The sequence below is a fragment of the Medicago sativa genome, chromosome 2 (genome assembly GCF_051527215.1).
Source record: "Medicago sativa cultivar Bolivia chromosome 2, Bolivia_mono, whole genome shotgun sequence".
Classification (NCBI taxonomy): Eukaryota; Viridiplantae; Streptophyta; class Magnoliopsida; order Fabales; family Fabaceae; genus Medicago; species Medicago sativa.
Genome location: NC_140750.1, coordinates 2,858,505 through 2,882,338, shown reverse-complemented (window position 1 = coordinate 2,882,338; position 23,834 = coordinate 2,858,505). Strand labels below are relative to the sequence as shown.

Here is a 23,834-nt window from a genome sequence, read left to right as displayed (position 1 = left end):
TATCTATGTGGTTTTCATGATAGATGATGACAATATGGATCCAAAACCTTCAGAACATTAATATAAGCTAACAACTACAACGCCAAAAACATTAATACTCATTTTTTCAATATAACCATAAAAACTATCAGAATTTGTAAACCAACACATCATATAAGTTTTTTATTTTATTTTTAAGAAGTTAAATTAGCCCACCCAAATTGACACTGGAGAGAATCGAACCTGAGATCTCTAGGAGGAGCACACTCCCAGATCCCAACACATATAAGTTAAGCCACTGAACCTCATCGATCTCTTGATCTGCTCTCACACATCCAGTATTTGAAAGGTTTACATGAATATACCATCCTTCACAACTTTCCTTGGCTTCCTATGAAAGAGTATACATAGAATGAAAGAGTATATAAACAGTTTCTTAATCCAAAATCAATCAAGACAAAATTTTGAATATCACTACCGTTTTTTTTTGGTTCAAAAACGCCCCTACAACTAAGCGGTTCGTACAAAATAGATGAACCCAAAAAATCAAACCAAACTGAAAATTATGCAATCTTTTCTTGTTCGAATTAAAAACCAAACTGAACTGGATTAATTTGGTTTTCGATTTTCTATTTTAAAATCCAATAAACCGATTAACCAAACCGATAGATTAAATTATGTTATTTCAACTTAAAATTTCATAAAATAACTACTAACAAATAAGGTAAAAATATTTACTTATCTTTATGTATGCTCGATTAGATTTTTATATAATGTTTAGTTGTTTACTATAATTTTTTTTTAAAAGAATGTTTACTATAACTTCATATATGTTGTTAATTTAAGTATTTAAATAAAAACAAGTAATTTTACCCCCTCAAATAAAAAAAGTAATTTTAAAGAAACAAAACCTTAGAAAGTCCAGTGTAGGAAGGCCCAAACACATTCAAAGAGCCCAATTTTGATATTTGACTGATTATAAATAGATCCCTATAGTTACCTTGTTATGGCAAGTTTTAGGTCTTACTGTTAGAAAGCTTCTGCGGCTGTCTGTTATTTTCCTTTTTATAGTAAGCTACAGACTTAGTATTATAGATCCTATAACATAGGCAACAGTTTCACTTTCACGTACATATATATTGTACTTTCATAGTCATGAATGAATTAAGCAACACTAGAAAGTCACCAAATATTTTCTATTTTTTGTTACATAATAACAAAATCAGTTTTAAATGATTTCAACTTATAATTTAAGATCTTCACCTTCGTCCCCACTGCAATATAATTATAATGGACGACGAGTCGACTGAATATCATGTTACCGGTAATTGTGAAACCGGTGGATCGTTCAGATTCACCGGATCCGATTCATGCTGTAATGGAAATGATGGAAACAGTATGTGAATTAACTTGAATTGCCAGATCTGAATCCACCAGATCAATCTCCTTGAAGATCTCAGCGACAAGCTTCGTCGGCTTGTTGATTAGAGATGGCGGCCATCTGTGTAGGAAACTTACATTAAGGTAACATTTTGTTAATTTATTAAGAATGATCTAATGATTATATAGTTCTATTTATATAAATAACTGATTCTATTTTCTGTTATTTTCATCAGGATACTTTGAAACTACGTTGGTGATGTGTTTTTGACTGGCATTCTCAACTGGTTTTCCATCCTTGAGAGAGATGTATGCAGCCGGTTGCACCTGCGTCGGGGTTTTGATAAAGTGGCGCATGTATTGGCGGTTTTTGTGTTGATGGACTGACTTTGTTTTTCTCATAATTTGAAGTAACACATTTTGTTATATGGTATATGACAAAATTTGCATTTGACGAGTCCTAAATTAGAGTTCCTTAGAATTAGTTATCAGAAATCTTCAAATACATATTCACTTGAAAATGATAGTTCAACCGTCACTACTTTTAACTAACTGTAAGGAAATAAGTGAAAGACTCTTTTACTTCAAATTTTGTCATCTGCCATATAACAAAATGGGTTATTTGAAATCATGAGAAAAACAAAGACAGTCCATCAACACAAAAACAGTTGGCAATGCATGTGGCACTTCATCAAAACCCCGAGGCAGGCGCAATGGATGTATACCTAAAGCTTTGTTTTTACTTGTTGAAAGTAAGTTTCTCTTCCATTATTTGCTTGTATGTGTAAATTGTTTTGTAAGGATATGACATTCAATTTGTCTATTTTATCGGCTGCAGGTTTTGATGGTGGAATAGACTAACCAGAAACTCTTTCAAGGCTTTTCGAGATGGAGCTCGCGTCAAACTCAAAGCCAATCCATACTTCGTATAGACTGTGTATTATCATTGTTGTTTTATTTATGTCTATAGTCTATACAAGATTGTATTCACCAAATGCTTATCTATAATAGCACTCTTGTATGAAAGATATTGGTTTAGTATGATTTTTTTTTTGGAAAAATTAACTATGCTGATAAATAACTATATATCAATTTGCATTTTACTTTTGAAGCAGCTAGTGTTTGTTTGTAAGTCATCATTTGCTATTATTGATGAGTGACATTATCCTCAATGTAGAGACAGGACTTTGCTTCTCTTGATTAATTGCAAATAATATCTTACAATGGTTTACTCAAAATCTCTGGTCAACTGAGCTAAGTAGTGTTAACATGTGATTACAAAGTCCATAAACAATGGAAATATCATTACAATTTAAAAAAAGTGCTTGCATTGAACTGATAAATAAATAAGTGATCTTAAAATGACATCAGCTAGGAAATTTGGCGAAAACAGTAATCAAGCAGATTAAAGAGGATAAAAATGGATCCATCTTTCAAACATTTCAAAGCATTCCCTGCTGTTATACTCTGTTGGAGAATGCCCTGCTCCCTGTTTAACCAACAGACATAAATTTGGCCAGCATTTAGTTTCATGTCTTCCCTTTGATTTGTCGGTGTTATTACGGATTTTAGTTTATTACCTTAACTGTTGCATAAGTCAAACGGTATCCTATGTTGGAATATTGGACTTGATACCTGCCAGCGTGCTAGGTGTGTCAATACGAATTAAGATTGCTAGTGATCACAAATTCAGTCACTGAATTTGGAATTTTGGATGAAAAGGGACAACTTATATTTCGATCTCTTGTTTGAATTAAATTTATGCTGTTGAAATGTAAGTTGTTCGAATTTCATCAAATATTAACGATTATTTGACCAAGTGACTGAATTTGTGACCGAAGGTAAACTACAATGTCTCTCTAACATGTCAACTCACCCTGCAACTTGACCATCAACAAACCAAGGACGCCATGGATCTTCGACGGTCAGATGAAGAGTACCTATCCATGTTTCTGTAGATATGTGCGAGACCACGAGATCATGATCACCACTACAGTATAGATCAAAAGTAAAGTGAGGTCTTTTGACTAAAATGAGTGAAAGAAACTTAAGAGAAATGATATTTGAACATTTATATTTTGACAACTTTTGTGACAACTTTCTCTCTCATACTCACATTATTTTTTTACTTTATCTCTCTATTGTTTTGGTTTTCGTGTAAATACTATTTTTTTTCTTTGTAAATTGTGGTTGTCACATAAGTTGTCACCCCAAATGGGTGTTCAAATAACACTCCTCGAAACTTAATAACATTGATAAGACAGACTTGTCAAAAAACAAAACATTGATTAGACATATTGAACCCCCTTAACATGTAATAAATATAATAGAGCAACATGATTACTTATATAGCAAGACTTGTAAGTTTGTTTGAGTAAGATTCTTCTGGTAGTCAATGGCATCAGAAATATCTTTGTTGTAGATGTCCTGCAAGACTGTGTTGCACCTGTACCATTCTTTTACTCTTCCCTATACACAATTCGGATGTTTTATTAGTCAAAATTAACAAGGTTAGAACTGTATTATAACACATTTGAATTATAATACCTCTCTAACATGAAGTGCTTCTTGAACTTTCTCATCGTTCGCCCATATATAAGAAAGCATATAAACATAATTCTGCAGAGTGAATTTATTATATAATAATATTAACCTGGTGAAAATATTAATTAATTAATAAATGAGTTGATGGTTATGGAGACCTTGCACCGCCATTTCTGATGGTGTTGCTTTTGGAACTGCCAATGGAAATTAGTTTCTTTTCCTTTGAGAACTCTTCTAGATTGTGTATCATTTGGTTTTGGTGATAGTCTTGCACAATTGGGATCCAGAACATTTGCAACATTAATATCAGTCAGCAACTGCAATGCCAAACACATTAATATTCATTTTTTCAATATAACCATAAAAACTATCAAAATTTGTAAACCAACACATATAAGTTAAGCCACAGAACCTCATTGATCTCTTGAAGTGCTTTCACACATTTAGTGTTTGAAGGGTTTACATCAATATACCGTCCTTCACATCTCTCCTTGGCTTCCTAAGGAGAAGTATATATATAAGTTAAACGAGTCATGATATAAGTAAAATATGAGTCTAATATAATGATAAATATTCTTCAAATTACCTTATAGAGACTGTCTGATATAAGTGTCAATCGGTGAGCCATGATTATTTTTGTATTATTTTCCAGTGCTACACTTGTAACAGGAGATCCACCTATCATTCCCTAAATGCATTTAAACATAAATTGTATGTTACATATGTTTATAGTACAATAAACATAGTGGATTTTATTATAAAAAAGAAGAATAAGAAGATTCATCATTTACTATTAAGGGTATGTATGGCTTTGCTCCAGCTTCATTTCCTGCAGTTTCATTAAGGGTATGTATGGTCACAAGAAATTGATATTATGCTGATAGAAATTTGTTCTTATTTTACTATTTGGCTTGGTTTATATAAACTCCAAGCATTGAAAGTTGAAACCAGTAGTTTCAATCTACATCTGTTTTTGTTTTCTGTTATATGAATACATACAATTTAGGTGTATTGAAATCTCATAGAATATTGTCAAAAAAAAATCTCATAGAAGGTTTGAGCGTGTAAGCCATACAATTAGAATTCATTTATTTTTCACATCTGCAAGTTCCAATTTTGTGGAAGTTACAAAGAAATGGTAAAAGGTTTGGTGATTACCATCTAATATATGCTTCGAAATTATTGGAGCAAGCATGCCACTATATGAATCACTGACAATTAACACTGGATTCAGAAGATATTGAGGGTGTTCAATCAACCACTGCATTTGAATTGAAAAATTATACATTATGTGCAAACTTATTTATTTTCCTTGCTTACTTTCTATGTTTGTGATCTTAAAGAACAAAACAAGTGGCTTTTAAAAAACAATGGAACCTTACATGTCTCAAGAATTTGTAAGTTTGTCTTGCTGACATTGAGTCAGATGGAACCAAACTTTCAGGAGATGTAGAATATGAGTATCCAGTACCAACTGGTGCATCTAGAAATATAATGCTAGCACTCTACGAAAAGTGATATAGCCGAAAACAATATGTTACAAAAAAATGGAGTTACATTATAGTAAACATGGAGAATGAGAAATTAAGGATATGATTGTGTTAACTTTTGTCCATGGATAAGGCCTTAGGAATAATTGTGGTAACCCCCCTGTATAATCAGCCTCATTGAAAGCTAATGGACCTAAAAAATGAAGAAAAATGTGACATTAGTGATTCGAGCTTTTTTTCCCGCCTAAAAGTCATTTCAAAAGTATAATTCGGACTAAAACATAATTTTATGTCATTTGAAAAGTATACTTCTGAATACATGTGTGGTTTTTTTAGAAACATGGGGGGTTGGAAATGATACTAACATGGCATGAAACTCCATGTGTATTTAAGTGCATGGCCAGAAAATAATTGTTGAAGTTTGTTGTATGTCCCACATCGCTCAGGTTTCCGAGCTGTCGATTGTATAAATATGCTTGAGTTCCCTCCTCCTTTGAGCTAGCTTTTGGGATGAGATCCAAGCATATTTAACATGGTATCAGAGTCGGGTTAAGGATTATTTTATTTTGACCCAGTCCCACGCTCCCAGTCCCACGCTAGGCCAATAATAATCGCATTTTTTTATAAATAATGCATTTTTTTTAAAATAATCCCAGTCCCACGCTAGGCCAATAATAATCGCATTTTTTTTATAAATAATGCATTTTTTTTAAAATAATAATCAGAACATCAGATTTAAATTTTCAAATAAGGGATGAGAGGAAACTAACCAACTTGAAAGAAAAATCCATTTAAAGCAGAACAGCCAGGACCTCCAACTAAGTATATTGACCCAGTCCCACGCTCCCAGTCCCACGCTAGGCCAATAATAATCGCATTTTTTTATAAATAATGCATTTTTTTTAAAATAATCCCAGTCCCACGCTAGGCCAATAATAATCGCATTTTTTTTATAAATAATGCATTTTTTTTAAAATAATAATCAGAACATCAGATTTAAATTTTCAAATAAGGGATGAGAGGAAACTAACCAACTTGAAAGAAAAATCCATTTAAAGCAGAACAGCCAGGACCTCCAACTAAGTATAGAAGAAGAGGATCAGTTTTTGGATTCCCAGTTGACTCAACAAATAGATAGAATAATTCATAATCTTCCACCCCTATGTAACTTCATCATGAAACATGATTAAAGATAGTGTGTTACTATTATGAAATTATTGCTCCACAAATTTTATAGACAGCTTTAAATGACATACTATGAGTTATGATTGACTTACCCCGTTTCAAGTGTGAATGGAAGTTCACCAGTAAAGCCAGGAAGAGTTTTCACAATGTCACCACAATCTGCATGTATAAAGAGAGTTAACACAATCAGAAGCCAAGAACAAGGCCATATCAAATACATTGCTATTTTAATTTCTCGTGTTTTAGGTCATGATAAGTTGAATATACATTTATATACATTAATTAATTGCATGGACTCTACCAGTCAGCACATGTAAGGATTCAACCGTTATTCTACCAACTGTTTCAGCAAATAGTCATAACACTGGCTTATTGCATATTTGATTGTCTCTTCAGATCAACTTAACATGTGGGACATAAATAAGTACCTCAGTAACCAAAAAAATAAGTACTACCTCTATCCCAAAATATATGATCTTCTTGTTAAATCACAAGAGTTAAGAAAGTTGATGATATTATTAAATAGTCGAAAACCCTTGCGAAATTCTTTATCTTATTTAATTTTTTCAAAATACAAAACAAGAAACTCCCAATTTCTGGACTTCCAATTTAGGATTTTTGGGTTTTCTAGAATCTTTATTAAAAAAAATCTTTATTCAACATGTAACTTCTAGATTGTTGTAAGAGTTTTAGGACATTTGAAAGAGTTTTGTTTAATCTTATTATATGACATGCATTTGCTTAAGTGTTTGAAAAAGCTTATGGAGATAGTTTATGATATGTTTATAAACTAATTACAAATTTTATTTTAGAACTTCCTAGTTCATACTCAGATTTCCTCTTGGGTTCAGCTGTAGAAACAATTGTGTACATCGACTCTTGTATTGTTATAATTCGTAAAAGTTGCAACTCTATTAACATACTCCTTTTTTTGACATATAAAACAATGATAAGATAGAATGTAATTTATTCTTTCAAAAAAAAGATAGAATGTAATAAATATCCTCATTTATATTAACGTACTCCATTTTATCTCTATTATTAATTTATCAATGACATAGATTAAATTGACGAATTTTATACTCTTTAGAGAATACTTAGGTGTTGCCTTTATATGATATAGAAGATATACATTAAGAGACTAAGTTGGAGAGAGTGATACTTTAAACTATAAATGATTATTCATTCAAATAAGAATATGATAAGAAAAAGAAAAAAAGACTTAACCTTTTAAGCAATAAATCGATAATATTTCTTCATAAAAATAAAAAAAAAATAAAAAAAAAGAGAGTACGAGTATTTACACAAATTGGGAAGGAATGAAATAGATAATTTACTGCAACGTGGTTGCTCGTGAACAGAATCATTTTTGGGTTAAATAGACAGTCATTCTGTCAAGTATACATCTCAGAAGTACTCAACTTCAGTCAACCAAGATTACGCTAGAAACGAAAATATAGAACAAGACAATCTGTACACACAATCAGGTTAACGATTTAATCAACACCATCTTCAATTTTGTCTTCGTTTCTTTGCCTTCAGTCTTCCATCCTATTCACATCAGAAAAGTTGTCTTTGCATTCCAACTTTTGAAGGATCAACCTTTCTTGCTTTGCATCTGTTGTATTGTGTAGTAAAGAAGTACTTATCGAAGCAAATCAAAAATGTTGTAGTACGTGCAAAATGAATGGTGGTTCACAAGCATTGGTAATATCTAAGACTCATCTCTACTCCCCCTTCTTCTCAACTGGAGATATATTCCCCAAGATTAGGGTGAATTAAATAGCTATGCGAAAAAATGACACCAAATGTACAATCCAAAAAGTAGAATGAAACGGTGGAATTTTTCGTGTACAAATCAAGTTTAAAAGAAAAATTGTAAGACCTACAATGTTGCATAGACCAGAATGTTGGACAACAAAAAATCAAAAAGCAGTTAAGCTTAGTATCACTCACGTAAAAAAAATTAGTTAGATGAGTAGAAATAGTAGAAAGACTGTAGTATTGTCTTAAGTGAACATAGGCGGAAAAAAACCTATACATTATGCAAAGAAAGACAGCAAGGATACATTCCTGATCAGGGTTGTCAGTGAAATTGGAGTGCAGAGCATTCCCAATGCAATCCACAATAGCTGAGGTGGTCATGGAGGACTCTATGCATAAAATAGCTGTGATTGCATCTAGCCGAGTCACCTCATTTCTGAACATCAGCCTTGCATGAGCTGTGACATTTAAGGAGTAATAGCACATAAGACGCAGGGAAGTTGACAAGGGAGTTGGACAGAGTTTCTGCAGCAGTCACGTACCTTGAGCTAGGCGAATCAAACTTTCAAGCATGCGGACAGTTGTCCTAGCTACATTGCAAATTTGAAACTACATTAATGACATGAATAAGTATTAGACTCAGTTAAGAAAAGGACCATTTTTAGATCAAACCTGCATTATGAGTCGCAGATTTTCTTTGAAGTTGATAATAGCTGGATATAACTGTTTCGGCCTCTCTTGTGAGGACCGGTCTGAAATTTTCTTTTACGTAGTGTATATACCTGCAGGATTGTTTTTCATTACTATTTGTAATCACAAATGTCTAAATTCTAGATCCCTAATTTGCTGACATACCTTGACCATGATAAAAATAATTGAAAGGCATATATCATGCAGTGTAATACCAAGGTTCAAATATCTTTTCGGAAAGAAAAAAAAAAAAAAATTCAAAACAGTGTTAGTCAATAGACATGACCATTAGCCTCGTACTTTACCTCTTGAGTGTAGAAAGAGGCCAGATATTTGCCAGATCTTCATCATTGGAGGTTCTATCTGGTTCTGCCTGGATATTAGTTTTCATACAAGTATTATAAATCTTAAGTTCTTAACCATAGGAAGTTGTATGCATTGTACACCGATCGAGATTACCTCCGAAAGAATATGAGATGAAACTACTGCATCCCAGTCAGGATTCTTTGTATCCAAGAGCACCAGAACTATATCAAACCTACTTAACAAAGGACCAGAGAGGGTTGTATTGACAGACAGAGCTACCTTGTGTTAAGTCATACAGGTAATGAATTGAAACAAGCAACAGTAAACTATTTCGGACAGGATGAAAATTCCCAACCAAAAGGCATGGGGAAAGAATTAGATGCACCTCAAAGTGACATCATTTTAAGTAATATTAAACTAAAATATATTGATTAAAGTGATACGTTGATCTGGATCATAATTTCCCTTGGGATTTGTGGCGCCAAATACTGTTGTTTTAGTGCTGAGGGTTGTTACAAGACCGGCCTGGTTAAAACAAGAGATTTAGTCAGTAACTAAACTTTTTTACCACAAACCTGCCAACACTTGTTGACTTATATTTTGAGCAAAGATGAAGTTCATTCGTACTTTGTATAACTTATAAAAAATTATACCTTGGCAACACTTATTGTCTGCTGCTCCATGGCTTCATGTATTGTTGCTCTGTCATGTTCCCTCATGCTGCCAAGTGCCAAATGAACTCTTAGTTTCATACCCAATGCCAGCATGTTAAAGAATCATAAACAGCTCTGTACTTCCAGAAGTGTCTAAGGAAAACAGCCTCCAGAAAAAGAAAAAGAAAAAAAACAAAACCAAAGCAATTATACCCGAGCTTACCTATCAAATTCATCTATGCAACACAATCCTCCATCTGCCAAAACAAGGGCCCCAGCTTCCAACATCCACTCACCTAAAGATTCCATAAATTGGTGTAGCACTCAGTATAACCAACTACGATGTGCAGATCCATGCATGTTTAAATTGGCAATCCATAATATATGTGTGGCAAGAGAGCGGAGCTTTTGCGAAACAGTTTGAGTTGCTCACAATTTCAAAACCCCATTCAAAGGTAAGACTGCCTATAAGAGATCCAATACGAGTCCAAGTCTTCCCTGGATCCCGCCATTGCTAGATTATGGTACTAGGTTGTCCCTTTTATGTGATTGAATATAAGTCGACTTGAAATGCTAGATTATGATATTAACAACCATCTTGATATCAATCAGAAAATGATGAAAGGAAAGTTCATGAAAACTGAATGCAAAAAGGACAAAGTTTTCTAGGTTTAAAAACAGGAGGGGAATCCCAAAAGTTAACTAAAGAGCATTTTGCCATGTGAATCTTTGTTACAAATACAAAATATAATTCTACAAAGTTATGAATGATGGAAAACGAAACTGTTATGCTGAAAAATAAAGCTGTGTCAAAATTACCCCCATCCTTCACGGCAGTGACAGTCAATCCTGCACTTGTACTTCCCAACCCAGTTGTAATAACAGATCGGTTGCTCAATTTTGCAGAAAATTTCAGAAACTGAGATTTTCCGGTGCCTGTAACAAATTGACATAGACAATAAGAGAGTGAAAAATAGCACATGTTTAACTTTTTCCCCCTTAATTTGATGGTAAGAACTGAAAGGAAAGTCAACATACAATTCAAATGCACCTTATAAAAACTTCATTTGATAGATACAGCAGACACAAACTCAAGTCACAAGCATCAGCCAATTATTATGGCAGTTTAATAGCATACAGAAACTCAATAACATAAATCCTAACAGAGAAACATGCTGATGCCACCAATTTTACCATGAAAGGAGCATGTAGAGCAGCAGATTTCTTTTTTTTATTAACTTAAAAACACTAAACAAGTGGCAAGATAACTGAAGTATGACAAAGAAATTAAGCAATCGGGTGGCATACATGCTACACCCATAACATTTTCGCAACATGACAGCACCAGAATGGTAGAAGTCACCTCTTTTTTTTTTGTTTATTTTATCACTTTCAGGGGTGCACAGGAAGTGTGGTATTCATCAAACATTAAATGGTAATCCAGGTTTTGAACTTTTAAGTAATAATAGTAGCATTAATAGCAGTGGAAGTATAAATAGTAAGAACAAATGATTGCATACCAGGATCACCGACCAAGAGCATGTGGGACTCCCCCCTTACCCTTGTTCCAGAAGCATCAACATGTTGCACACCTCCAATTAGTGTTAATGCAACTGATCAGAAAAACAAAAGACGTGAAATGTTTACATAGATACATGATAATTATTTATGGAAAAGGGAAATTTCAGTTGAACAAAAAGAATGTTGTACTAATTTATCAAAGGAAATGAATAATTTTCAGTTTGTGAAAAAGAAAAAAATCCTCCCATATTTCATGGGAGCCATTCATATCCCGTAGATGAAGATTGATTTCTTTTATAAACTGAAGAGTGATTACAGAGAGAAGAATCTCCTAGCCCAAGGCACAAGCCGAAACAGAAAATATGACACGCAATGTGAACTAGCCCCACCACATCTGTACTCCAAAAATATTATTTTGTTTGGCTTTAGGAAACGTTTTCAATTTTGTTTTTTATGTTAAACGTTTTGTATAGAAAACAAAGATGTTTTTTATGTTGAGCATTTTGTATAGAACAGTGATGTTAAACATTTCAAGTACATTTGGATTAAGTAAAAGTTTGATTCTATTTGAACAACTCATTTTACGGTTCAATAAAATTTTTTGTTTTTGTAAATTTACATAAACTTCAGGATTTAATTTGTATAGAATGTCAGTGTAAAGATATTTTACACATCCATTCAATGACGTCTTGCCACGTCATTTAATTTGTTTGAAAACATATTCATACTCATTAAATGAGATGGTAATACATCATTCAATGCATGTGTAAAATAATTTTACACATACTGACATTGTATAGAAAGAAATTAAACTCTAAACTTAATCATATAACTTTTTTAGCATGCATGATTGTATTTTCATTTTTGTGCTTTATATTTCAAAAAGTTATACATCAAGCGATCCCATGATGTAAAACAATGAAAAAAGCACTATCTTATGATAAAATAGTTGTATATTCCTGCAGTGTAATTTTTTCCTTTATGTGGACAAATTGACAATTTATTTTCCATTATTAGGATAAGTCTACGGATTGTATATCACCTATGCACAGAAAAACCCAGTGAACATAATTCAGATTATTATTCTTTCATCTTTTTCAAATCCCCATCATACAAAGATTTCATATGTCCATAAACACAACAAGTTGAAATATGTCAAAGGAAATCCTTGAGAGAAACGGTAAGAATGTGACCAAAGCATCCAAATTGAGAGTATCAAACGTCAAAGTGCAATAAACTTCAAGGTGAATGTGTTTACCTGCCAGCTTGACCGTGAAAAGACCAAATATTTGTGGGCAGATTCCTCGTAGAATAGCATTCCTTCCTGTGTAAAAAGAAACTTTGAAGTTCTCATCACACACAACATAATTCATAAGTAAAACCATTCAGAAAACTTGGACAGTTGTTAACCAAATTTGACCAGCGACGGGTGTGAGCAGTGAAGGAACAAATATTTTAGATGGATTAAAATGTGTTGTCCAGTCCAGCTTCTCAAGGACAATATAAAACAATAAATTTTGAGAGAGGCAGACACAAAAGGTTCAAAAATATGAATTTGAATGACACAAGGATACCAAAGATGTGTTATGGGAATACCACCTTTTAAAGGTGCATCTTTGAAGTGATCCCAAAACTGCTTGAATTTCATAACAAGCGCATCAGAAATATCAATTTCTGACTTCAATTCATTGATTCTCCTGAAATAAGGAAAATAATGAACTGTATCAGTTACTTTAGCTTTTCTTCCATTCAATCATACTAAAGTACCATTCCCTCCGTCCCATTATGAGTGTCACATTTGGTTATTTTACATAAATTAAGGAGAGGCTATAGATGAAAAAAGAAAATAACATTTTCGGCAAATTAAGCTTATCAAGTATGGGTGTATTTACAATTATCATAACTGTAAAGTCAACAGAAAAATTACAGTCATTTTGGGACACTTTTTTTCACCTTACATTGTTGGCTATTAATACTGGATCAAGGTCACAGCGCACATCCTTCAACTCTGGAGACCATCTTGCTGTTAAGAGACCAGTGACAATCACATCATCTGCAAGTAAAAACGAGTTAAAGTCTTTGATAACCAAAATCCAACAACAAATATTGCATTTATGAATTCATCATGCCCTTTACAACTTGGGCAACAGATATGCTACAGTGAGACAAAAGATCGCAATCCTACAAGGTTGAGCTAACTTCAAAAATCTGTTCTATATTAAGGCTGTACTCCATCACTCACCTAATAATCTTTACTAGATATATTTTGCTCAATATGTTCATGCGTACTTTCAATAATTTCATCAACAAGCATTTCTTAATTTAATTATAGAATTATCAAAAATAATGCCTATCCTCTATAATAGGACTAATAAGTTAGTGTTTCCTTAGAACTCCGTTATTAACAAAAGGATATGCCAATACTACTTATAATCTTGTTTCAGAATGAAGCATAAAAACTGTCTCAATACTTATTCTTATTTTTTTCGGTAACTGCCCAAAATCATTAGTCAATACTGTTTTGCAGCACTCGGAATTCAGCTTGTGATAGACACCAAACTTTCAGTAAACTACTAATAGAAAAATTACATTATCTCCTCTAAAAAAAATTACATCATCTCGGAAACTGAACAGTATATTTCCAAACAAAAAGACCCTACACTCGAGTCAAATAAATAAGAGGAGTACTAGCAACACACTCTCTTGAAATTTAAATGGGTCCCGTTAGTTTGAAAGTGGGTCCTGGTAAACTATGTGGGTCCCACATAAATTTGATATGACCCGTATTAAATGCAACCAATAGAAGAGTGTGTGTTGGAAAGGATGTATAAGAGAACATATTGCTAGCATTTCTCAATAAATAAATAAATGCCAAGCCTTCTTGTTTATTTTGAAAGCTATTGTAATTTGTAACCAGGGAAGCAAACATGACACAGGGAGAACAGATTGTAGACATGGAAATGAACATCGTTTCGCCAACGTTGTATCCATCAATGAAGACTATGAGTGGCCGCTTAACTTTTCAAGCACTACTTCTAATGCACCCTAACTATTAACACGTGATCTCACTATATGTAGATTGGTACTGGATTAAGACCGGAGATCAACACTAATATCAATGGAATCATAACAAATATTATGTGAATCACTACAAGTTTATATGGTTTAATCTTAACTTGTGGACCTTCAGACTAAAAGTGTAGTGAAATTCTCAAATGGATCATGGAAGTCATCTTGTTTATGTATTGTTCACTTTCTCATTAACATGTGAGTCATGGGGTTTGTTTTCATCATTTAAGGAGACTCACTCTAGCAAAGAGGTCTTACACAAATGAAGAAAGTTTGAAAGGCTCTAGTGCTGAATTGTCCATTGAGGCCTTCAATGATCAAAAGGGACTCGAGCTAGTAGAGAATGCTGCTAAGACTAAAATGGTTGGCTCAACCGTGTGTTGGCAACATGCTTATCAACATCTTTATGCTGGCTGTTCTGAGATTTTATATGAGAAGCTGTCTAAATTTGCTTGACATCTAAGTGCTAGTTTTCAGAGGGATTCTAGCAGGCCTTCCTTTTCTCTTTTGTGAGCCAAAGAACTTCTATTGCTATATGCCTAGGAAACTTAGATGACTTACACACAAGATTTGTCTTGAAGTTTACTTAAAACTATTTCCATTTGTTATCAATAAGACACATCCATTCAAACATGAAAGAAAGACACCTGTGAATAAACTAAGATTTCAGCCCGGATGTTGACAGCTAGTTAGATAGAATTGAAGAGTAATATGAAAATTTGAGCAGCTTTGACGATTGCGGATCACGGAAAATAGTGGTTTGTTCAAATACCGCTACACAACAGTGCTATAACCGCTACTTCACAATGTTTTGTACTAAATAGTGTATCATGGAACAATAGCAGTTTTGCTCAAACTCCACTGAGCAATAACGCTATTAGCTAGTATTTAGCAACACTGAGTTTGAGAAGAAAATACCTCCAGCTTTAACAACGTCAACAAGGTCATCCTTCAAGATGACAAGAATTGAACGAGGGATCGCACCAACACCTAGCACCTGTGTACTCTCTTGGACTTTTATCTCCTGATAATCATGGCACACTATAGTATCTTTTAGATACTCGAATTTTGTACCTCCACAGGGCTTCGGCCTCTGCCATTAAGAACAACAAACAAACATAACAAAATGAAAGGGGATTCTCTGCCAATTTAAGTAAACAAATATAGTAAATCAGATCAGTCCAACGATACGTATCCCGATACGACACGAAAACAGCCGTGGGCGATACGTATCAGGGTCTGTATCCCAAATGACAATGCATCCCAGGCGTATCCCATGTATCCCGATTCATCTAGTATCCTACGATACTGTGACATATGTGTTTCAGTTGCAGAAACCAGGTCGGGTTGCGCGACCTGGCAAAAGTTCCAACAAAAAAAAAAATCGGTTTTTTTATGGACCAGTCCTGGAACCGGGTCGGGTTTTGTGTACACCTCCAGAAAACCCCCACATTTACCCGGTTTGCTTGGGTCGGGTTTATGTGACCCACCAGATATTGCATGTGAACCATTTTGTATTCAAGAGTTTTGTATTGTAACCTACCAATTAATTTGGAGATATTCCCAAAAACCACTCACCTTCTCTTCCTTGACGGCTTCAAACACATACACAATCTGTTTCTCTACACTCTACAGTCTATATGTTTGATTTTGATTGAATTAAGGATGCTTTATGTTATTTACTTTTGTTTATGGCTTGAGTTTTGAAGTATCTTGAAGTTTACATATGATATTTGAAGTATTTTGAAGTTTATACATGAAATTTTAAGTCATATTTTTTTTGTTCAAGTATCTTACAATACACGATTCAAAAAAGTGGTCAAACGATACACGATACGTACCCCGATTTGATTACCATGAATCAGATTACAAAAAAAAATGAGAAGATAAATATCAAAAGATTAAAGTCCAAAAATCAAATTATAAGCTTCCCAGCCAATTTGTGGATTAAATAGATTGAACTACAAACTTACCAACTTATAGCAAAAAATTTCACAATAGTATGCAACCAAATTCTTATTGGCACCAAGCTAATATTGCATTTTAATATATGGTGATTGCAAATTGCAATCATGTTTTTTTGGGGTAATGTCTTGTGAACATATGCTCAAGGATATCTGAATTGAAAAAATATAGGAATTCTCAAGATGCAAAAGGTACCTGAATTGGACAAAATGAAGGTAATGATATGGAGTTTCGAGCTTCAACCTCAGGATGAACTGTGAAGCTGCACAAATTATGCTTCGTTAATTGGTAATCAACAAATGTATCATGGCGCACGGCCAAAGAAAGAAGATAACTTTACCAAGTTGTGTTTGTACATAAGTGAACCAAATTTGTGTGCACACACACATAGAAATATGAGTGTAAGCACTTAATTACATCCTGTACTATTTGGTACTATAGTATACAACTATTGAAATTAATAGCACATCTAATTTTCACAATATTCAAGCACTTCCCTCATGCTTGCACATGCATGTAATGTGCCCAAGCTTGTCATTTACATAACTGATTACGGTCTTCAAGAGATAGCTTAACCTCCCAATGACTCTACCGTAAATTAATTTTAATTAATGGCGGTGATTATTTACTAATGATCCCCAGCATAGGATCTTTATAGTGCTCTCTAAACACCAAGTGACGCTACAAGAGTGACCATGAGACACAAATCAATTTTGGAAGAAAATACCTCAAACCTAAACTCATGAAACCTAAACTCATGAAATTCTTTGTCCAGTTAAGGGAGGAACAATCGACATAGGTGAACAGTTTTTGTCTATAAGTAATTTACATAATCCAAAGTTCTATCATCTAAAAGTTAAAATTTGGTGTCAATTTAACCATTGAACAAATCCATATAAAATTCCACCATCTAAAAGTAATTTGTATCAATTTTGGAGCAAACAATTGCCCACAAAACCTGTAAATGCCTTCAAATAATTGGAAGGCGTAACATTGAATCCTATAATTGACACCAAGAGGGCTGTCTTCAATTGCAACGGATTGTTAACCTAAAAAACTATTACATGTTAATCTAACGTTAATCTTCTGAGATTGAAGGCTTTGATAGGTTTGTAGGTATCAATTGATACTTTTATGATGAAAGGTACTGTTGATCATTTGATGGTATGCGACGTCATCTTTCAAAATTTGTTCAGTGCTCGCAGGTTGTGAAGGAAGGAGTGGTATAGTAATCATACAATAGGCATCATTACTAATTAATCACAACCATTAATTAAAATTAAGATCAATGGTCAGGATTAGGAGTAACTCCAAAGAGTTACTCTCGGAGTCAATGGATCCCTCCTCCAAAATTATTAAATATTTAATAGTACAGCTAATATTTGCAAAAGATAAAATGACCAATAGTATCCTCACCAAGAATGACTAATAGATGATCCTTTCCTTACAAATTATAAAGTGGGAGATAAAGGGGAAGACGAGAACGCGTGTACCTGCCATTGCATTTGTGGCACATGTACTTCCTCTCTCCTTCGTGCATCTTAATTGCTCCTGACCTGATTACTATCCCTTTGACAGTGAGAAGAATCCCTCGGTGCTGCACCCTTACACGTCCTATGCTCGGAAAAGTCTCTAATTGAATCACATCAAGCAAAAAACACACGCTTTATCAGCGAGAACTTGACATGAGGGTCCTTAATGGGGAATTGTGACAAACAGGTGGCGAGCAAAAACATACCAGGGCATTCAAGAGGAGAACCACTGACATTAATCCGAACGTGAATGTACTTTTTCTCAACCACATTGTTCTTATCATCAGCAGCCATATCTCTTAACACAACTCTCTACCATCAGCCAAAACACAAATACAAGTTAAGCTTCCACACTCTTTTTCTAGTTCAAATACTTATTTGTTTATTTTTAAATTAGGATCTGTTTGGATTGACTTATTTGAGCGTATCTACTAGCATAAGCACTTGTAAGAGAACTTATGAAAACAGCTTATGACATCTTCATAAACTATTTTAAGCTTATTTCCATAAGCTCTTCAATATAGCTTATAAAAACAACTTATAACTAGCTTATAAAAACAACTTATAACTTATACAGAAACAATTTAAATTCATTATTTTATTTTATTTTTAAATGAAAATAGATTATACAGAAGTGCGTATACATACATGAGCCCAAAGAGCAGCATCATCAAAATGTTGGAGATATGTATTGGATTGGGAAAAGATGAGACGAGCAATGCGAGGATCATAATCCATCAACTCTGCAAAGCTGAACAGTAGATAGATAGAAAAAAGAGTTAGAATTAGGGTTAGGGTTGATAATGAAGAAGTGATGAGGAATAATGCTGACTCGATGTGGAGAGGAAAATGAAGACTAGAATCGGGAGAAGAAGCGATAGATCGGAGTTGATCGTCGAAGCGAAGGAGGAAAGTGGCCATCAGATTCTTCCAGTATCCTTCGTCATCGCCGGTGGTTTCCATGCTGCTGCCAGTGAGGGTCATTAGTTTGGGCGGGAAAAGAAATGAATCACTATCTATCTATGGCGCGCGGTTATCTACTCAACTCATAATAATCTATTTAAAAATAGGATTTTTTTAATTTTTATATTGCAATAAATTAGTTTTTCTATTAGGTTGAATCAAAGACTAACCACCTTTTATGGTGGACTCCACCAAGATGGGTGTCCTCTCCTCAATGTACGAAGCCCGGATACGTATTACGGATACGGGTACGCAGATACGCGAAAATTTTAGAATTAGGATACGATACGGTTAAGATACGTTAACAAAATATTTATACTAAAATTTATATGCATGTAAAATACTTAAAAAAAAACATTGATTACTCTTCAATATTTTTTTTTTTGAAAGGTACTCTTCAATATTATATAATCATAAAAGTCACAATTTACAAAAAATAATACATGTAGTCAAAATAAAAAATGTAAAGTTTTCGTATAAACTATAAATCATATTCTATTTTCATTCGTATGTTAGGTTATCTCCTCTCTCGTTGCTTTCATCCACAAAAAACATAATTTTTAATTGGTTATCGAAAAACAAATATAGTGATTCATATCTTAAATTGAATCATATACATCTCCATTGAATTTTTACAACACAATCTCATTTTTTTTACACTTCATTTTTTTTTTCAGGATACGTCTCTGTGAAGTATCTTATAAGTATTTGTGTATCTGTCGAGTATCTTATAAGTATCCGATAAAATATATATTTTAAATTAAAATAATTAATTCCGATACTTCGTGGATACGTATCCAAGAGTATCCGCGAAGTATCGGTATCCGATACGGGTACAGATCCTTCATTTTGGAGTATCTGCTGGAGACTATGTGCTAACCAAACTTCTCTACACTTGCACATGTACAAAATGACCTCTATGTTTAAAACAACTAGGTCGTGACACACCAACGACAGAGGGGAAGACATATGTTTTATAACAAAAACTAGCAACAAACTCGTGCTAAGCACGGGCCCGTGCTCTGCACGGGCTAATTCGAAGCGGCGGTTTCACTGTCCGGCGACCTCAGGCACACGCCTGGGTTCCGGCCCAATTTTTTATGTAAATTCCTTTGAATTTCTTATATAAACCACTATAATTTGGGAAATTTTTTAGATTTTTTTATTATTTGCTTGCAATTTCTTATGTAAACACCTATAAATGTGTTGCAATTTTTTTTTGCTCGGGCTTTGTAAAAATCCTGGCTCCGCCACTGCGGGGGGCTATGCATCAAAGCGCATTGCAATGCTATATAAAATGAGAAAATAAGAAGAAGAAAAAAACTAATGATAAAGTCAACTTTAACGATAAAAGGGCAAATTACATTGACTTCCCTTGAGATTTTCTTAAGTAACACAAGTACCCCTTCTAATTTTTCAAACACATCAATCTCCCTTTATTTTATCCACTTCAATAAGTATGTAACTATACAATCTAATTTCAACATTTTTGTTTGTTTGTTTTTCTGTTTTCTCTTTTCACAATTATGTTAAATGAGATTTTTTTTCTTGCACTTGAGAAACAAAAACAACATTTGTTTTTACCATCAAATAGAATCAAATATCGACAATTACAGAAGAGATCAAAAGAGAATATAGAAATGATAAGAATTTTGGTTGTTGGAAATTGTGGTTGATCAATGAAAATAAAATAATCTTTGATATATCCATTTTATTACATTAGAGTTTAAAAATTAATCCACCTTTGACTGAGGAACAATAAGCTGGAAAATCACCTAAGTGAAAAATGGAAAGAAAAAAAATGATCAAAAATTAAGTGAGTTCATACTCGTATGAATAAGTTAATTGCTTAAAAAAAATAGAACTAACAAAGTTTAAACCGTATTATATTATAAGAGAAGTGCTTGTCAATTTGATAAAAAAAACAAATAACGGAGATTAGTGTTTGTGTTATTTAAGACCTTATAGGAGGTTAGTGTAATTTTCTCATGATTTTTTTAAGAGTAATTTATCCATGATAAAATTATTGATATAGTTGTTACTAAATATCATGAAGTGGTAAACTAAAAATATGTAAAAATAATAAAGATTTCATGAAGTGGTAAACTAAAAATATGTAAAAATAATAAAGATTTCATTATTGATAAAGATGTCGTTATGAGTTCCGTGTATGAATGTACAACCATTTTATTTAGTGACTCATTTATCATTTTTTTAGTGTTTTTATAGTTATATTTTTTTACACCATGTTGACTGTCTTTCCATTAATTGTTCTTCGCATATGTTCACTTTTCTTTATTTTTTGTAACATGGTTTCGCGTTTGTATACGGGTTTGCTGGGTTGCGCACGTGATTAGTGAATTTTTTTAGGATTCATTACGGTCGACCCACTTGGTCTGATTTATTATGTTGTATCCCTGTTTTGGGTTGTACCTGAGTCAGGTATAATGCCCCTAGTCTCCTTATATATTTAGAGTTGAAATATAGGAAAATTTGTTTTGAGTGGGATTAAGATTAAGTTTGTTTGCTCTTTAAAAAAAGATTAAGTTAGTGTGTTTTATCGAGTGAGTTTGTTTTATTTTTTTTAAGAGAGAAAAAATAGGGGGAGGTTGAAGCAAAAGACACAAAAGGATATAATTTTGATGACGTGTCAAAAAATTAAGAAGGGGTAAGATTATATTTTTTATAGACATTAACTTTCATAATTAGAGATTTTTAGTGTTTTTTATAGTTATATTTTTTTTATACCATGTTGACTGTCAATCCATTAATTGTTCTTCACATATGTTCACTTTTCATTTATTTTTTTGTAACATGGTTTCACGTCCGTATACGGGTTCCTTGGGTTGCGCGCGTCATTAGTGAATTTTTTTTTGGATTGATTACGGTCGACCCATTTGGTTTGATTTATTATGTTGTATCCCCGTTTTGGGTTGTACTTGAGTCAGGTCTAATGCCCTTAGTCTCTTTATATATTTAGAAGGTCAAATATAGAAAAATTTGTTTTTACTGAGATTAAGATTAAGTTTGTTTGCTCTTTAAAAAAAGATTAAGTTAGTGTGTTTTATTGAGCGGATTTGTTTTAATTTGTTTTTAAGCGAGAAAAAATAGGGGAAAGTTGAAGCAAAAGACACAAAATGATATAATTTTTTTTTTTGGTCAGGCAAAATGATATAATTTTAATGACATGTCAAAAAATTAAGAATGAATAAGATTATATTTTTGATAGACATTAATATTCATATTTAGGGAATAGATTATAACTTTTTTACTCATTTAAAAAAAACGTATGTTTCTTTTGTCTGTAGAAGAAGTGGCCATTACCACTGCACTCACTTTTTTTTTTAAAGGAACCACTAACACTCATATATGAGGTTCCGTATTCAAATTTGGATAAAGGTTTTTACTCTAACAATGTTAGAATTGTCGGATGATCTAGGTAACAAATTATAACGCATTTATCTATACAAATATTATGTGTCCACAATTACAACAATTTGACATATTTTAAAATCAAATCAATTTTACTCTAGATAACCTCTTTAAAATCAAATAGTTATTACGTGTTTACTCATAGGATTTTATCACACCAACATCGTATGGTTATAAGACTCTCTCTAATTCATCGTACTCCATCTCTAAAGCTAGCTCCTACAACTACAATCTCAGTTGCAGAAAGGACCTCTAATCACCCCCTCGAAAACCACACGACAACTTTGTAGTTTCCAAATTGAGATTTGGTGTTGGTGTCTTTATGTTTTTCTTTTTATGTATGTTTGCTTGTGTTTCATGGTTATTTTTAGTTTTTTAAATTGTGTCAACTTATGTGTTTGTTGAAATATTTGATAATGATTTGTTTTGGACTTAAATATGCAAACCGTCCCAGTAATTTGGGCGTGTTTTGATTTTCGTCCTTGTAAAAAAAAATTAAAAACATCCCTGTAAAAAAAAAAATTGTTTTGAAAAGGTCCCTGACCCCACTTTTTTGCTGACATGGGATGGCTTTGGCCACATGGCAGTTGCTGACTGTGCAACTTTTGCCACATGACCCTGACGTGGCAGTCCACGTCATTAAAAATTTAATTTTTTTAAAAAAAATCTGAAAATTATTTTTTAAAAATAAAAAACGGAAAATAAATAAAAATATATTAAAAAATCATAAAAAATTCCAATTTTTTTTTGAAATATGAAGAATTTTTTTTGGAAATTAGTGTTTTTTAAATCTAGAAATAAATTTTTGAAAAATATAATTTAAAAAATTATATAATCTCAAAATTTATAACTTTTGAAAATATAATTTTTAGTATTTTCGAAAAAAAATGTAATATATAATTTTCAAAATAAAAAAAAAAGAATTTTCGAAAATTTAATTTTCAGTTTTTTAAATTTAAAAAAAAAATTCAGAATTTCAAAAAAAAATATTTTTTTAATTAAATATCGAAAATTTTATTTTCATTTTTTTTCCAGATTTTTAAATTTTTTTTATGATTTTAAAAAAAAAAATTGAATTTTTTAATTTAAAAAAAATTAGACTTTTGAAAAAAATAAACAAAAATTAATTATGTAGCATGCCACCTCATCGCCACGTGGCAAAAGTTGCACAGTCAGCAACTGCCACGTGGCCAAAACCATGCCACTTCACCTGAATAGTGGGGCCAGGGACCTTTTAAAACAAAAAAAAAATTACAGGGATGTTTTTAAATATTTTTTTTACAAGGATGAAAATCAAAACACGCCCAAATTACAGGGACGGTTTGCATATTTAAGCTTTTGTTTTGTTGATGTGGTATTTT

The 23,834-nt window shown here is 32.8% G+C and overlaps 2 protein-coding genes and 1 long non-coding RNA gene across 3 annotated transcripts; 1 reads left to right on the top strand and 2 right to left on the bottom strand.

Annotated features, from left to right (window-relative positions):
• The first annotated feature begins 983 nt into the window (after positions 1-983).
• LOC146943617 (uncharacterized) lies at positions 984-2,403 on the top strand. Its single transcript, XR_015025640.1, has 4 exons — positions 984-1,503; positions 1,596-1,620; positions 1,667-2,111; positions 2,198-2,403. It is a non-coding gene; the product is annotated as an uncharacterized LOC146943617 (long non-coding RNA).
• A 130-nt stretch (positions 2,404-2,533) lies between these two features.
• LOC146943616 (serine carboxypeptidase-like 12) lies at positions 2,534-6,816 on the bottom strand. Its single transcript, XM_085741886.1, has 14 exons — positions 6,671-6,816; positions 6,425-6,561; positions 5,510-5,586; positions 5,286-5,408; positions 5,062-5,164; positions 4,695-4,732; positions 4,490-4,591; positions 4,316-4,402; positions 4,062-4,220; positions 3,907-3,978; positions 3,704-3,828; positions 3,236-3,349; positions 2,940-2,994; positions 2,534-2,848 (listed from the first exon to the last, which is right to left on the bottom strand). The coding sequence occupies exons 1-14, from the start codon at positions 6,796-6,798 to the stop codon at positions 2,765-2,767; spliced, it is 1,404 nt and encodes a 467-aa protein (XP_085598012.1). The 5' UTR covers positions 6,799-6,816; the 3' UTR covers positions 2,534-2,764.
• Positions 6,817-7,877: 1,061 nt separating this feature from the next.
• On the bottom strand, positions 7,878-19,210 carry MCM9 (minichromosome maintenance 9). Its single transcript, XM_085741884.1, has 20 exons — positions 18,911-19,210; positions 18,727-18,829; positions 18,285-18,390; positions 18,040-18,178; positions 16,742-16,808; positions 15,500-15,674; positions 13,466-13,565; positions 13,112-13,209; positions 12,771-12,836; positions 11,512-11,604; positions 10,811-10,927; positions 10,215-10,287; positions 9,992-10,058; positions 9,782-9,863; positions 9,492-9,613; positions 9,338-9,405; positions 9,015-9,124; positions 8,885-8,932; positions 8,648-8,800; positions 7,878-8,196 (listed from the first exon to the last, which is right to left on the bottom strand). Exons 1-20 carry the CDS (start codon positions 19,060-19,062, stop codon positions 8,117-8,119), a joined length of 2,019 nt encoding a protein of 672 aa, XP_085598010.1. The 5' UTR covers positions 19,063-19,210; the 3' UTR covers positions 7,878-8,116.
• Between the last annotated feature and the right edge of the window lie 4,624 nt (positions 19,211-23,834).